We start from the raw sequence: 14942 nt of genomic DNA on the forward strand, positions 1-14942 counted from the left end.
AGAACTAGTCTGTTGTTGTTATAAATTTTAATATAATTTTTTTCGTATTTTTCACTAGTTAAATATTGATTCATATCAAAATTAAAATTAAAACATAATCTGTGTTTATACGTTGTATTTTTTTATGATATTAAAATGTGTGTGCAAGTTATAAGTACTTACTTATACCTATATAATTTTATATTGAATAAAAATACTCTCATATGTTAAATCGAAATTGAAATATTGTAAAAAATCCAATGTACAAGCACAGATAATATTCCAAGTTTTAAGTTTAATAATAATAATTAGTGATTGCAAATTTGCTATGATGCTAGTGTGTTAGATAAAAAACAAATATTGCACTAAACCTTCAAAAATTTTCTACTAGTAGGTCTTGATTAAAATATAGTGTATGTATGTGCATATTATGGTCACTTCTGCAAAAACACCACTTTAGCCGGATAGTCGTCTTTCCGGTCCGCCCAGACTTCCAGAGCTCGTATGCCGACGGCGACTTTGGGTGACATCGCATGTCTAACCGTAAACCATAGCTTTCTCTGTCCGGGATTTGTCATTGTCTTCCACACCGTGAACTCTATTAAATATTTTGCTTCTGGTCCTAAGACGGCATTGCCAACGATGGACATCCTGAACGTACCGGTACATCCAGGCGTTGCTACAAGACCATACCGTTCGCAGCATTTATGATCATTCGCACTACGGGCTTCTACGCTTTCAGTATCTGCTACGGAGTTTTTGTTATTATCGTAAGGTTTACTAACTCTTCTAAAGGCCGTTCCTGTTTAAAATATGAAGACAATAATGATATTATTACTGTTGATATGTATAGATTAAGTCGAATGTGTTATATTTTATGGTATGACAGGTTTTAAAGACCCGCGAGGTAGTTATAATAGTTTATTTTTAAAGGAAATAAATATAATAAATTCATTTTAAATAATATATCTTCAGTATGTCTGAAAAGTACAAATCGGAAATATCAACAGATCTTACGAACTTTTGATGCCCAATTCCGTTATTTATTTTATGGTTTACTTGTCTTAAAATGATTCAAAATGAAATAAATGTTATACTATTATAGTGTTTCTGCGGGAAATGCAATATAGTATCTAAGCACAACATCCCGTGCATAATACAATAATTTATAAAACACATAATTTAAACTATTATTTTATGGAACTGTCTTAACTTTGTAATTGTTTTATAATTGAACAGTCGACAGCTGGCTGAGCAATACTTATTACTAACGCATTGCAATATTTCAACGAGATTTATGTTTACACTATTGAATATATATTACTTACAACGTCCGACCAAAACTTTTGTCCTGAAAATATCATTTTAATTTCTGGTGGATTTTCACCCGCATGATATTATAATAATTAATGCATGAGACAAATTTTTTATTGAGTTATTTTCGTGGACATTTAAATAGTTTTGTGTTATTAGAAACTTTTAATCGCTTATACTTTTGATGTTCTATGAAGAAGGAAGAAGTGAAGTAGTGTTTTTGATAGCTATTGCAGTGATAAAATAAAATTAATATTTGAAATACGGTTTTTATATATAGTGAATGAATATAATAGTATACGCACCGACTGCCGAAACATATTTGTCAAGTCAGAGGTCGGACGCTCGGCTGTAAAAATAGAACGGAAAAGTGTCGAAAAAGGTTCATCATATATTTTAATATGTAATCGGGTTCTCAAAAATTGCGGACCACAATGACCTTTTTTGGCCATTGGTAATAATAAATAGTGTCGGAAGGGCTGAAAGATTATATTGCACTACACAGTAAAGGGTACCGTATTACAACTACGAGTTGCATCTAAATCATGCCATGCCATACCAATTCTGTTTTCCAAAAAAAATTGCTACAATAGATTTCAAAAGCCACTTAAGTATATTATATTACACCTTTACTTTTAGCAAAACCAATTTAATACTACTAAGATGTATCAAAGAAAGTTGCAGTCTACAGCGTGAATACATAATACGATAATAGTAGCCATTTTTTACATTTTGAAGTAAGAATTATACAAAAAATACACTTATTAATATACTTTTTTACTGTGCATATTAGTTAAAACCTCGAGTGCATTACTATGAAATAATTATAATATTACTGTTTGCAGCCGCAAACAACAATCAATGGTATAATAATAGTATAATTTGCTTAAAATCCAAAACTTGAATAAATAATCGATATGAAATAATAAAATACCGAACAGACTTGATAAAAAATCTGTACTAGAACGATAATAATATTTTGATACTCATACTTAAATATATCATTATAAATACAAAACAATAACATTTAATTAACGTTAAATAATCAAATAAATTCACTTGTTTATAAAATAACTTTAAACTAACGCCGTGTGAGACGATAAATTATAATAATATGATTATTATCTATAACACTTTGCAGAGTGCAATTTTTAGTATGCCGACTGTAATTACGATATTCTGTGCTAGTTCCACGCATTTACAAGCATCGTATAATATATTACTTACGTTTAATATTTAATATTATGGTTGTGAAAATTATTAGCTCCTTAATCGACACGTTACGTTATGTAAAACGGACGTTGTACGTATCTGATTTGGATTGGGCTTTGGGATTGATAATACTATAATTTGTTTATTGAGTTCGTGGAAATGATTGTCCCACTGCAGACGAAATTAAAAACAGGACAACTCCTTCCGTTACACGTCATTGTGAAGTGGTGCGCGCAAAATGCCGATTCTGAAAAGTAAAATAAAATATCGTTCGAATCGATAGTAGGTATACCTATATCCAATTTGAAATGACGGGAGATCGTCATCTGCGACGTCCGTTTGAGCTGGTCAATAGTGAATATCATTAAATATAATTGTTTTGTTATTATTTTATTATTGCTGTTTATTAGTCGAATGAAAAGCGAGAATAAGTTTTTATAATATGGTAATTTACCTTGATAATGATTTAACCGTAATTTTCCATAAACTTTATACCAAGTAAAACATAAAAAAACTTCTATCTCCTGCTGTTTACAAACTAAATAAGGTTATTTGAGTCTGTTTTTTTTTCATGCTACACCAAAAACCGTTTTATAAAGAAAAATATTTACAACAAAACAAGAAGTTGTTTTTAAAGTTGCACTGTGTAAAATATAAAATAATATCACGAGCGTTGTTTTAAATGTATATTTTACGCAGTTTATTATAATATTGTGAATAACGACATAAATATCCTAGAGGTCTTTGAGGATGTATGCATGTAATTAACTTATCAAAAATACGAGAAAAAATAATACGATGGCATACTATAATACATTAATACATATAACGTGATACGAGCACAATATTAATAGTATATAATATATAAATTATATCATAATACATTCATAACTCGTCGTATATCGCATTATATTCACATCTAACGTGTACCATAAACTATATAATACAATAACATAATGTTATTATTATACGACGATTAATCAACCCGACTATTGTGTTCACTCGGTTTAGACGGAATTAAATAAAGTAAAATTGTAAAAACTCGAAACATAACACGATAAAGAGAATTTTTGATTACGTTCTGACTATTGATAAATAATCGAAAACAATCGAATTTCAATTTTTATTTTATAATTTGTCATTAAACTACCTTATTGAGTTGCAAAATTCATCGGCTATAATTATTTTTTAACCAAATGAGTCTTGATAGTAACCATAGCTATAGAAAATCAATTATATTTTTGAGCACTAGAAAATTATAATTATTTTATGTTACCAAAACGTCCATACTTAGATAAGGATTTTCTGAAGAGATATGTTAGACTGTGAAGACATAATAAAAAAGTACAAAATACGAAAAATCTACCATCGTCATTAAAGTCATCAACAAATCAGTTGACAGTAAAAACTTTAACTTGCATAGTTTTCCGGTATTAATTAATGAAACTTTTGGGTTAAACTTAAGTACTAAATATAAAATTACTGGTCAAGTCAGTAGACGTAATGGAGTGGTGTATAGTCGGTCTTATCGAGGCCTCCTCTATCATCTCGCCGTTGTACTTCTGTGATTTATCGTTCTTGACAAGCCACTGTATCCGTTGTTCGCATCTTTTTCTGCGGTTTGCCACTTTAGAGGACGATTGTGACGATTGTGAGAAAATCGTAGAGGTGATAGGGGTCACTTGATCGTCGATGCTATCATCTCGGAACTTATTTCCACTCATTTTTAGTGCGACGTATAATATTTTTAGTCGTATGTTATGGTGATATTAGGACTATTACAAAACTAAAAACGGTTATAAGAATATGAAATAACGCAATACACTGTGGCCAAGATGGGTTACTCACGTTGTCGTGGAGATATAGTCGTTGAAATCGTCTGTATATTAAATTAGGTAAATAGAAACAGTATGTATTCTAAAATTAATTCAAAACACAAGTTTATTGATGCAGCATAGATTAAGTAATGGAAAAATTTGACAGTTTAAAAATTATAGATTATAGTGTATATGTAAGACAGGAAATATCATATTAAAGGATGTTAAAGGAACGCGGGTAAAGAAAACAAAAAACAGACAACTATATACTGTAAAAAATTAACGATTTTACCATAGTTGTTTAAAAATATAAATTTTTAAAGTATATATATTCTAATACATAGAAACTTTTTAGCCATCACTGTCGTTACAGGACTTCTATAATTTACGCATCACGATTTAACGGACCAAACTTCATTAATATAGGAGACATTTGCATAGGACCCATCTTTGTTTAGTGCAAAATTGCTTTGTACGTATTGTTGATTTTGTACCTAGTCAAACTGTTCGACATAAGAGATCATCGTGAATACAATCGATATTACTTTCATCATCGAGTTTAAAGCGCAGAGACTAATTAAAATATTGAGTTTATAACAATAACGAAGTTTCTAGTATATAAATTACAAAGTTAATGTATTTTATACTTTTCTCTGCATTTCATTAAATATGCAGCTATGAGACATTATATATGTGTGAAAGGTTGCAAAGTTTTTAGTCAATGTGACGTAATTTTATGTTTTTAGAGTTTATAGGTTGTATATTGTTATGATGTAAAAAAAATGTATCAAAAAAAAAAAAAAAAAAAAAAAACGTAATTAACTTTAGAAAATTAAAGTTAAAAATATAAAATTCTGTTAAGGAGAAAGTTGAGTGGTTAGGTTAAGTTCAACGTTGTAATAAATACGATAATCGTACGACCGAATGAAAAGAAAAAACAAATTTAAATAAAAGGTCAATAGTTATTATCGTGTTTAATGACCATCAGGCATCATCATCATCATCATCATCATCATCATCATCATCTACTCTGTAGTTGTCGTGAGTCTTTAAGTACCGCTTTCTGTCAAGGTCTCGTGTTTAAAGAGCTAAAATACAATAAACAATAAAGGTCATATACGACAGATGACGCGCCGTCGAGCTAATAATGATTACGTGGCCAGGCCAACGTAGAACTCAAACACACAGCCTCTTCTTTTGAAATATGATCTTCTATATTATACATATAATATTTATATTAAGTTGGTCGCATGTACACATAAAATGTCAAATACAAGCTGCTGGCGGAGTAAAGGGGTTAAAGTCTCCGAACTGTGCATAGCTATTGAGTAAAAGCCGTTGTACAATGGCATGAATTATTTGAGTACATACGAGAGAAGTTTTTGGGGTAACATTCATAACCGAGTGTAGTACCAGTTATAATGGTAGTTCGAGATGGGCCCAAGTCTTTCATCCCACATGGTACAATATATATAATATTATGTATTTAAATCGACGAAACGTGGTCCTTATAATAGTAATAATAGTTTAACGGCGTGGGGCGAAGTCACGACTGTTTTTTTTTTTCAATGCAATGCATTAAGTGCCTATACGTATCATATTACTTATTAGTTTACTATACACTCGATACGGGCATTGACTTTACGAGTTTTTAGCCGTGCGGTATGCAATTATTTAATTTAATTGGCCAATGGCATAGGTTAAAACAATCGTGATCATCGTTTTTAGTGCACGTTTGTATAAATATATATTATATAAGCGTATAATTTAACATAGCGTGTTATAAATGTTTATAATGTACATTATATTACGTTAATTTAAATTTCAACGATATTTTCCGGGTATGTCAACGGAAAAAAAAATCATAGTTTTAGTCTTCTTCACGAATTTCTACCAATTTTTTAAATACAAACGGTCAAAAAATTTCAAGTAAACCCACCCGACGATTTTCAAGTGCCATAAATAGAGAAGGAAAAAAATCGTAGAGACTTTATAAAAAATATAGTTCTAAAACCAGAGAAAATAACGTCTTTAGGTACTAAATGCCAGGTACTGAGTCAGTACTGCAAGTTTAGTACTAAAAGAGCATTATCACTCTTGGCATACATTAACTAGTACATAGCCAAAATATATTGTCAGTATCGTTCAATACTGACACGGTACTGCGGCTGTTGAGGACTTATGATTGATATTGACCGCATTGTAATGTACGACGTTTTATTTTTGAAATATCGTGTTTAATAATACCTATCATATTTTAATATTTATTGTATAACGTATACGTTATAAGTAATGTCTAAAGACATTCCCCATTCCCCTAAAAAAACAATATTAATTTATAATTTAATAAATATTACCATATGTACGTAGCTTCTTAATATTATTACCTAATGAATTAGATATCATAAAATAGATCATTTAACTACATTAGAATGAAATGAATATAACAAAGAAATGTGCAGGACTTATTTACTGATACCAAATAATACATTTGATTATATTTTATCTTCTATTTTCTTCCTATACTTATTAAAACTTAATTTAATTAACTATAATGAAATAATACAAATATTAATTTTATAAATATTGCACGTTTATATGTTTAAACAACATTACTCTTATACTTAGTTTAAATTTGTATTTTTTTTTTTTTGCCCCCTTAACATGTTACTTATGACTACCCATGGAGTTAACATAAATTAATGAAAGAAAGTGCATGATAGAACTGAATTAAAACTAAAAAATGGCTGTAAAAAGTGGTTAGATTATGGATGCGTTGTAAGCATAAATTAAGTACCTTTAACAATATATTAGTTTTATAAATATTTAATGGACAATTTCAGCAAATCTTATAGTTATTATAAATTGATATTACAAGTTAGTTTTACCATCATAACTTTTTGGTCTTAACTCTTTGCATATTTTTTTTAAATGGTAGATGTTTTGAATGAAATAATATTTACATATTAAATGTGCAATGAAATTTAATTAATTAAATATTACATAACTAAACAAGAGTCATAACTTATAAGTTATAAGCAACGTTAAGACGCTGAAAATTAGAATGCGTTTTTAATATGATTTTCCTATATTTACGTATTCTATTATAACAACCATACGTACATAAATTCATCGATGAGCGAATCTATTGAAAAATACTTTGTAGAGTATTATATGGCTGAATAGCTCTCATTATAATAACGTGCTTGGATTAGAAATTTACACATTATCATACGAGAATAGGTATAAAATATAATATAGTTATAATTATAAATTATACTATTGAATTATTAAGGTAATTACTAATTATTATCATTATATTATTGTATTCATATACCGGGAACAAAGTAACTCCGACAATAATATTTCGTTTAATAATTATTGCTGTTATTGTAATTTATTTCCTATTTCCGACATGCCATATAGTTACAATAAAACCATAAATTCCTGACAAAAGAAGATTTTTTCGTAGCTATTGTAAAAATATAATAATATAATAATAATACGGTCTAGTAGATCAATAATTATTCGCGTACAACATCGCGCGATGACCTACACTACGCCAGAAAACACATGTATTTATACGATACATATATGGTGTACTGTGAACTACTTAGAGTAGTGTCGTTCCAGAAACCCGAAAGAATAGTAATAATAAAGACGCTATATAAGTCGTAAAATTTAATTGTATATGTAAAAAATAGAATTAAACAAAGTTTGTCATTGGCATTTCACCGACATTTTACATATTATATATTATAATGTATGACTAATTAAATAAAAGCCAAAAAAGGGAAACTATACTATGACACACTAAATAATTCGTAAGATTACTCTTAGATGAGAATAAACTTATCAATACCACTAAAAAAGGTTTAGACGCGTTGAATTATTTAAGTTACTTACTAGTTACTACCAACTTAGAATATTAACTGAAGTTAAAAATATTTAAGAAATACAGTCATAAATACACTTTATTATATAATTTTGATGATTATTATTTTAAATATTGGCTGTACAACCAATTTTGCTTGTGAAAAAATGAACAAAAATAAAATGTCACTAATCGATGTATCTTGATTTTAATTATCTCAGTTCATGGGTAAAATGGCATCTGCGTGTATTTCGCTTTATGAACTAATTCGACCAGAACGGAGGGAAAATTAGCCCAAAGCAGATTGGATAATATAGAATTGGTTTAATTTTTTAACGTTCAAACTATACTCCATAAACTTTTCTGATATCTCTAAAACCACAATCTTTAAAAGTTTTGTCAAAATCAGTTAAATATTTTTTGAGCCTATAAATTAAATATTATTTTATTTTATTTTAAAAATATTTCATAGTTATATGCTTGGGGTAGTTTAGTTAGTCTACACCAATTTCATTTTTTAAATTTTATTTCTACAACAAATGGTAACTTTATATATATATATATTTATATATAAACAAAAAGTTATACGATTTTCCTAAGCCAAAACGAAATTTGTGAATGAATCATTCTATAGCAACTTAAAAGGTTTGAAAAACTAAGCAAAGTATCTACACTCTCAAATTTCAATGGATTCATTGATATACCCTATATTGTCTTTGGTCCAATATAGTTCTGAAATCAGTGTTAAAAATATAAAATTAGTTTCTTATAAAAATTGAAACATACTTTTTGTTAGATACTTCCATAACTTCTAAAATTTGATTACCTATCGGAATTGGCCAATATAGTTTTTTTTTCGATTTGTTTATTATTTTATTTTTTTTTTTATGGAAACTAATTTTAAATTCTTAAAGAATAGCTTTCAGTTGTTAAGATATTATGCTGTATATATTTTAAATATTTTACTACTTTATATCACTATATTCTATCCAACGTACATACATTATGCTGTAGTAATAACTAAGTCGTGTGCCCATTATCGTTTTATCGCGTCATATTTTTCTGCGATGGACAGTGTTTTTACTTAAATAACCATAATAGAATTATAACGCCAAACGGTGTGTCTATATTATGATGATAATAATAATAATATTCTCATGATATACTATTGTAACATCGTTCGAAAATAAAATGCACTGAAAACGCAACGTGTGAAACTGACAAAAAAATTCACAGATCTGTACAAAACCTTAACGCGGGGCTCATGACATGTGCTCGCTCCTGTGCATATATTTTACATTTGTACAAGAAAAATTCAATTGTACAATAACGCACCGCAGTATATAGGTACACATATGTACGTTTTATAATACTTATTATAGCTTTATCGACCGTGCGCTGGATTACGACGCGAAAAAATCTCAACTCGCATTCCAATAATATAATATTATTGCAGGCACGCTGTTGTTTGATTTCCCCAAAACATGACACGACGAGTCGTATAATACAATATATCATGCGAATAACGAGTCGTCGTTGTATGGTTGCCAGTCTTTATAATTTTCTAAACACACGTGTCGATCATTTAATAACTGAATGCTGTAGGTATAATATGGGTCGATTCATCATCGATTGGTTTTGAGAAAAAAAATCGTATGTTTTGACGTGCCTTGAAACGATGCAGTACCTACTACGGGTAAAAGAAAATTCTTTATCTTTGCATTGCATATACCTTTGGTACCTATATAGGCGGCCTGTAGCAAATTTTGACTTTCAATATATATATATATATATATATATATATATAGTTTACATTACTTTCTCAGAAATACTGAATATACGCACAAAATTTCATGAAAATCGGTCAAGCCGTTTCAGGGGAAATAGGTGACAAACATTTTCCGTTGTGACACGAGATTTTTTTTTTTTTTTTAATATTTATTAAGGCTTCGACATCAAAGGTCTTTAGCCTGAATCAAATTAATATATATGAGTATACATTATAAATTTTACAGATAATGACATGTATAGTGTGTTTACAATTTATGGCTTATGTTTATACTATGAAAGAATAGATTGATTGCGTCCGTATTGTCTTCGCTGAGTGCTTGGTAGAGTGTGGTGGGGTTTTTGAGAATCTTGCGGGCTTCCGTGTGTTTGGTGCAATTTATGATTATATGTTCTATAGTTAGTGTCTCATTGCAAGTATCGCATACTGGGACTGGTTCTTTTCTTATGAGATAAGCATGTGTTAAATGTGAATGGCCTATTTTAGCTCGAGTAATATTTACTTCCTCTCTTCGTTTGATGTTAGGAGGGTATTTTAATTTTTTAATAAATAATTTTACATTTCTTAGTTTGTTAGAGAGGGGTAGGTTAGACCAAAATGTTTGCCATTCTTCCATTAATTTATGGTGTATGATGTTGAAAGTTTCGGATGAAGTTAGTGTGTTTATCTTTGTGGAAGAAGGAGATGTGGTGGCTTCATAGGCTATAGTGTCAGCTTTTTCGTTACCAGGTATCCCGACGTGTGAGGGAACCCACATAAAGCTTGTTGGTATATTTATTTGAGATATTAGTTTCTGGATATGTTGAACAAGCTCGTTTTTTGGATAGGGATTTGATATTGATGAGAGGGCACTCAGGGAGTCACTGATGATAATGCTGCAATTTTTCGGGTTTGAAGATAAGACAATTTTTAATGCTTCATAAATAGCGTAAGTTTCGGCTGTATATATACTAGTAGAAGATGGTAGTTGAAAGAGATAGTTTTCCTGGTTTGTGATGACAGAGAAACCCACACCATTTGTATTTTTGGAGGCATCGGTGTAAATTTGGGTGTGTTCCGGGAATTGTTGATGTATTATTTCCAAAAACTGGTTTCGAATAATTAAATTATCAGTATTTTGTTTGCAGTAATCAGTCAGTTTGGTGTTGATGATTGGCGACCAGAGCCAAGGAGGGTGAGACGGTTGAATTTTATTTAGTGTTTGTGCTTGGAAGGATAAGTTTTCACTAATAGTTATAAAGTTTTCAAATAATGTTCTTCTAGATGGTAATAGATTAGGGGGTAATGGGTTGTGGAGAATATGGTTGGTGATGTGATCAGACAGATTTTTAATTTTAGTTACGTATTTTAAGATATGGTTTTGGCGTCTGAGATGAAGGGGAGCTTCTCCTGCGTAGTAGAGTATACTGTCAACTGGGCTAGTCCTGAAGGCTCCTATGGCTAGGCGTATGCCTTGATTGTGTATGGGATCTATGGTACTTAGTACATTTTTTTTTGCCGAATTGTAGATTATATCTCCATAGTCTATTGCTGATAGAATGAGGGCTTTGTAGATTGTGATTAGGCTGTTTGTGTCGGCGCCCCAGTTATTATTTCCAAGTATTTTTAACGTCTTAATTCTTGATTGGCATTCTGTTTTTAATTTTTTCAGGTGAGGTCTCCAGGTGAGTTTATGGTCAAAGATGAGGCCCAATATTCTGACACAATTTGTAAAAGGAAGTTGTATATTCATAAAGTTTAATATTGGTAGGGGGTCCTTCTTCTTTTTATTGAAAATGATACACTGTGTTTTGGTGGGGGAGAAACTGAAACCAGTTTCAGAAGACCATCTGGCAAGAGAATCGAGTGCTTGTTGGAGGAAAAGAGTAGTAGTTATAATTTGTGATCCACTGCAATATATGCTGCAGTCATCGGCGAAGAGAATGAATTTGGTAGGTTTAGGTAGATTGTTGCATATGTCATTTATTGCTACCAGGAAGAGAGTGACACTAAGTACGGACCCTTGTGGAAGTCCATTTTCAATGGTGTATGGTGATGAGATCTTGTCATAGACTTTGACGCTAATTGTTCGGTCTGTTAAGAAGTTTTTTATGAAGTTGAGGAGGTTGCCATTTATTTTCCATGAATGAAGAATCGTCAATACTCTTTTTTTCCATACAGTGTCGTATGCTTTTGTTATATCCAAGGCTATAGTGATGGTGTGGTGGTTACGTCTGAACGCTGAGCAAATATCAGTGTGTAATGGAGTTAATGCATCTAATGTAGAGTGGTTTCTTCTGAAGCCGCATTGTTCTTTGGTAAGTAGTTTGGATGATTCTAAGGTCCAGATAAGTCGTTTATTTATTATTTTTTCTATAAGTTTACTTAGTGTGTTAATCAGTGAAATAGGTCTATAATTTTCAATGTCGAATTTACTTTTGTTGGGTTTTGGAATGGGGACAACATATGCATGACGCCATTGGTTTGGGAAAATCCCTTGGGACCATATGCAATTGTATATTTGAAGAATGGTTTTAATTCCTATTAATGGAAGATTTTTAATAAATGAGTACGGAATATTGTCAGGGCCAGGGCTTTTGCTTTTGCAGTTTTGAAGTGCAGCAAGTAGTTCTGAGATATCTATGGGTTTGTTGAAGTGTTCATTATTTTGGTTTACTAATGATGTGGGGATATCTGGAGAGGAGTTTCTGAGGGTTATGAAGTTAGAATTGTAGTTCTCGTCGCTATTGTTTTTGTGGAAATAATTTGCAAAAGCTTCAGCGGCATTTTGTGAAGATGTTATTTTTACTTGATTGTAGAGGAGGGTATCAGGTATGGAGTTGAATTTATTGCCTCTGATGGAGTTTATTTTGTTCCATATGATATTAGGGGGAATTTTGTGTTTTATAGATGACGTAAAATTTTGCCAAGATAATGTTTTATTTTTTTTTGTTATAAAGCGCGCTATAGCTCTGGTTTTTTTAAGCTGAATGTGGTCTGTGATGGATTTTGTTTTTTTATATCGATTAAGGCTTTTTTTGTAGTTCTTAATAGCATCTTGGCATTCTTTATTCCACCATGGGACAGATTTTTTAATGTTTTTGTATGTTTTTATCCCAATTGATAGGTTAGCTGCTTCTATAATAATGTCGGTGAATTTTCTAACTATTGTGTCCATTTCTAGTTGATTGCTGTATGAGTTTAAGTCTAATGGGTTTTGATTTAGTTCGAATTCAATTTTTTCAGAGAATAGGTCCCAGTTAGGATTTTTAAGGTTCCATTTTGTGGAGCATTTATTTTCATTGAGGTGGTTATGATACTGAATTCCAATGGGCCAGTGGTCACTGTCGCTGTAGGCTGTGAGTACTTGCCAGTCAAATAATGTAGTGGAGTTGATACATGTAATTGTCAGATCTATTGCAGAGAGGTTTCCATTTTATATATTAGAAAAAAAGATATATATATTAAATATACTATGATTTATCATTTTTTTCTATATATTTTTATATTATTTATTTTTTATTTACCTTCCATCATCTAAGTAGTGGACACTCCCAAATAGCAGACAAAATATTGGTGACCGAGAGTGTCCGGTATTTAGAGGTTTAATAAACATAACAGTATGAACTTGTTGTTTTTAATTTATAGCAGCATCGGCAACGGGTAATTGATAAATAATACATGTACCTCCGATAAATGGTATGAATCGTAGATTTTTTAAGTAAATATATATATATATATTATTGTTTGAAATTTTAAGATGATAAGTAAAACACCGACATTGTATGTACTATAAATATATTATGTGTAGTGAATACGCAAGTTACATCTAGACATTTCCGGTCTAGATCCTGAGTCAACACATTGTTGTATATGGTAGAAAAACGACCAACGAATCATTTACGCATGACGGTGACGTGTTTTTATTTTTTCAATCGCTTAGCACAATATTGTTGCAAACCTACGCAGAGTTGCGAGAAATGGCGTGGCCACGAGTCAGCGGAACCTACTCCACCAAATAAAATAGTCACCGACGACATACCAGAAAGTAATAATATTTGATGCACTGATCGCTTGTAAGTGTGTATATTTCTAAATTGTCGTATTTATTTTAGATATGCATAATATCAATCATCTCGGCATAGACGCATAGCTATCACGCGCGCCAAAAGGACACTGTACAGCGGATCTTATTCGTGAAGTGACTTGAATATCATTATAAAACGCGTCAAAGACAAAAATCATATCTATGTCAAGTATCGTAAATTGTGTGTATACGAGACAGTTATTCGCTTTGACACAAGTCATTTCCATAGCTTTTTGTGATTTCGAAAAAAAAAATGACTCTAACAGTTCGAGCGAAATATAGTCTACGACACCGTGTACTTACGAGGAAATTCAATTTGTATCATTTTGATGTTCAATTTTTTTTGCTCGACAAACTATATTTGTCGCGTCACTGAAATATACATCGAACGTTGAACAAATAATTGTTTTCGTATATATATAATATGTATATGTATAAAACATATAGGTAATCAATATTTATAGCGTCTCCCTATAGTGGATATTTATTTAGTAATTTATCACAAATGTCCACTATATAGAGGTTTTCTCAATAGTGGACAACTTCCTAAAATGAACATTTTTTAATTCCCCGCGACTGTCCACTATATAGAAGTTTCACTTTATATATTATATATATTAGTTAGATTTACGCTATATACTACGGATTTAAATTGTTTGCAAACTACCGCGCTTACGATTGCAAGATTAAAAATTAACTTATTCTGTACATACAATTTGATTATACGAGTACAAACAAATAAAATTAGTTTTTTTTTTTTTTTTGGCATGATATTGGTGTTACGGTAACAAAGTTTGAATTAAGGGAGGCATAGCCACGGGCCCAAAACGGATATCAAACAATAGTGGGCTCTGGTGGGTAGTACTTTTTTTTTCTCTGAAATATATTTAT

General features: G+C 30.7%; 1 protein-coding gene across 1 annotated transcript; it reads right to left on the reverse strand.

The window, feature by feature from the left end:
* Positions 1–413: 413 nt before the first annotated feature.
* Positions 414–4229, reverse strand: LOC112601924. Its single transcript, XM_025349814.1, has 2 exons — positions 3989–4229; positions 414–781 (listed from the first exon to the last, which is right to left on the reverse strand). Exons 1-2 carry the CDS (start codon positions 4227–4229, stop codon positions 414–416), a joined length of 609 nt encoding a protein of 202 aa, XP_025205599.1.
* Between the last annotated feature and the right edge of the window lie 10713 nt (positions 4230–14942).

The sequence above is a fragment of the Melanaphis sacchari genome, unplaced genomic scaffold (genome assembly GCF_002803265.2).
Source record: "Melanaphis sacchari strain LSU unplaced genomic scaffold, SCAv2.0 Contig0_pilon_pilon, whole genome shotgun sequence".
Lineage (NCBI taxonomy): Eukaryota > Metazoa > Arthropoda > Insecta > Hemiptera > Aphididae > Melanaphis > Melanaphis sacchari.

Bases quoted from the DNA above. Each gene is read 5' to 3' on its own strand.
- LOC112601924 (XM_025349814.1), bottom strand. From the start codon at position 4,229: ATGAGTGGAAATAAGTTCCGAGATGATAGCATCGACGATCAAGTGACC. The intron at 782-3,988 runs GTAATTTTATAT...TATTTTAAACAG, and splicing joins TACGTCTACTGACTTGACCA to GAACGGCCTTTAGAAGAGTT.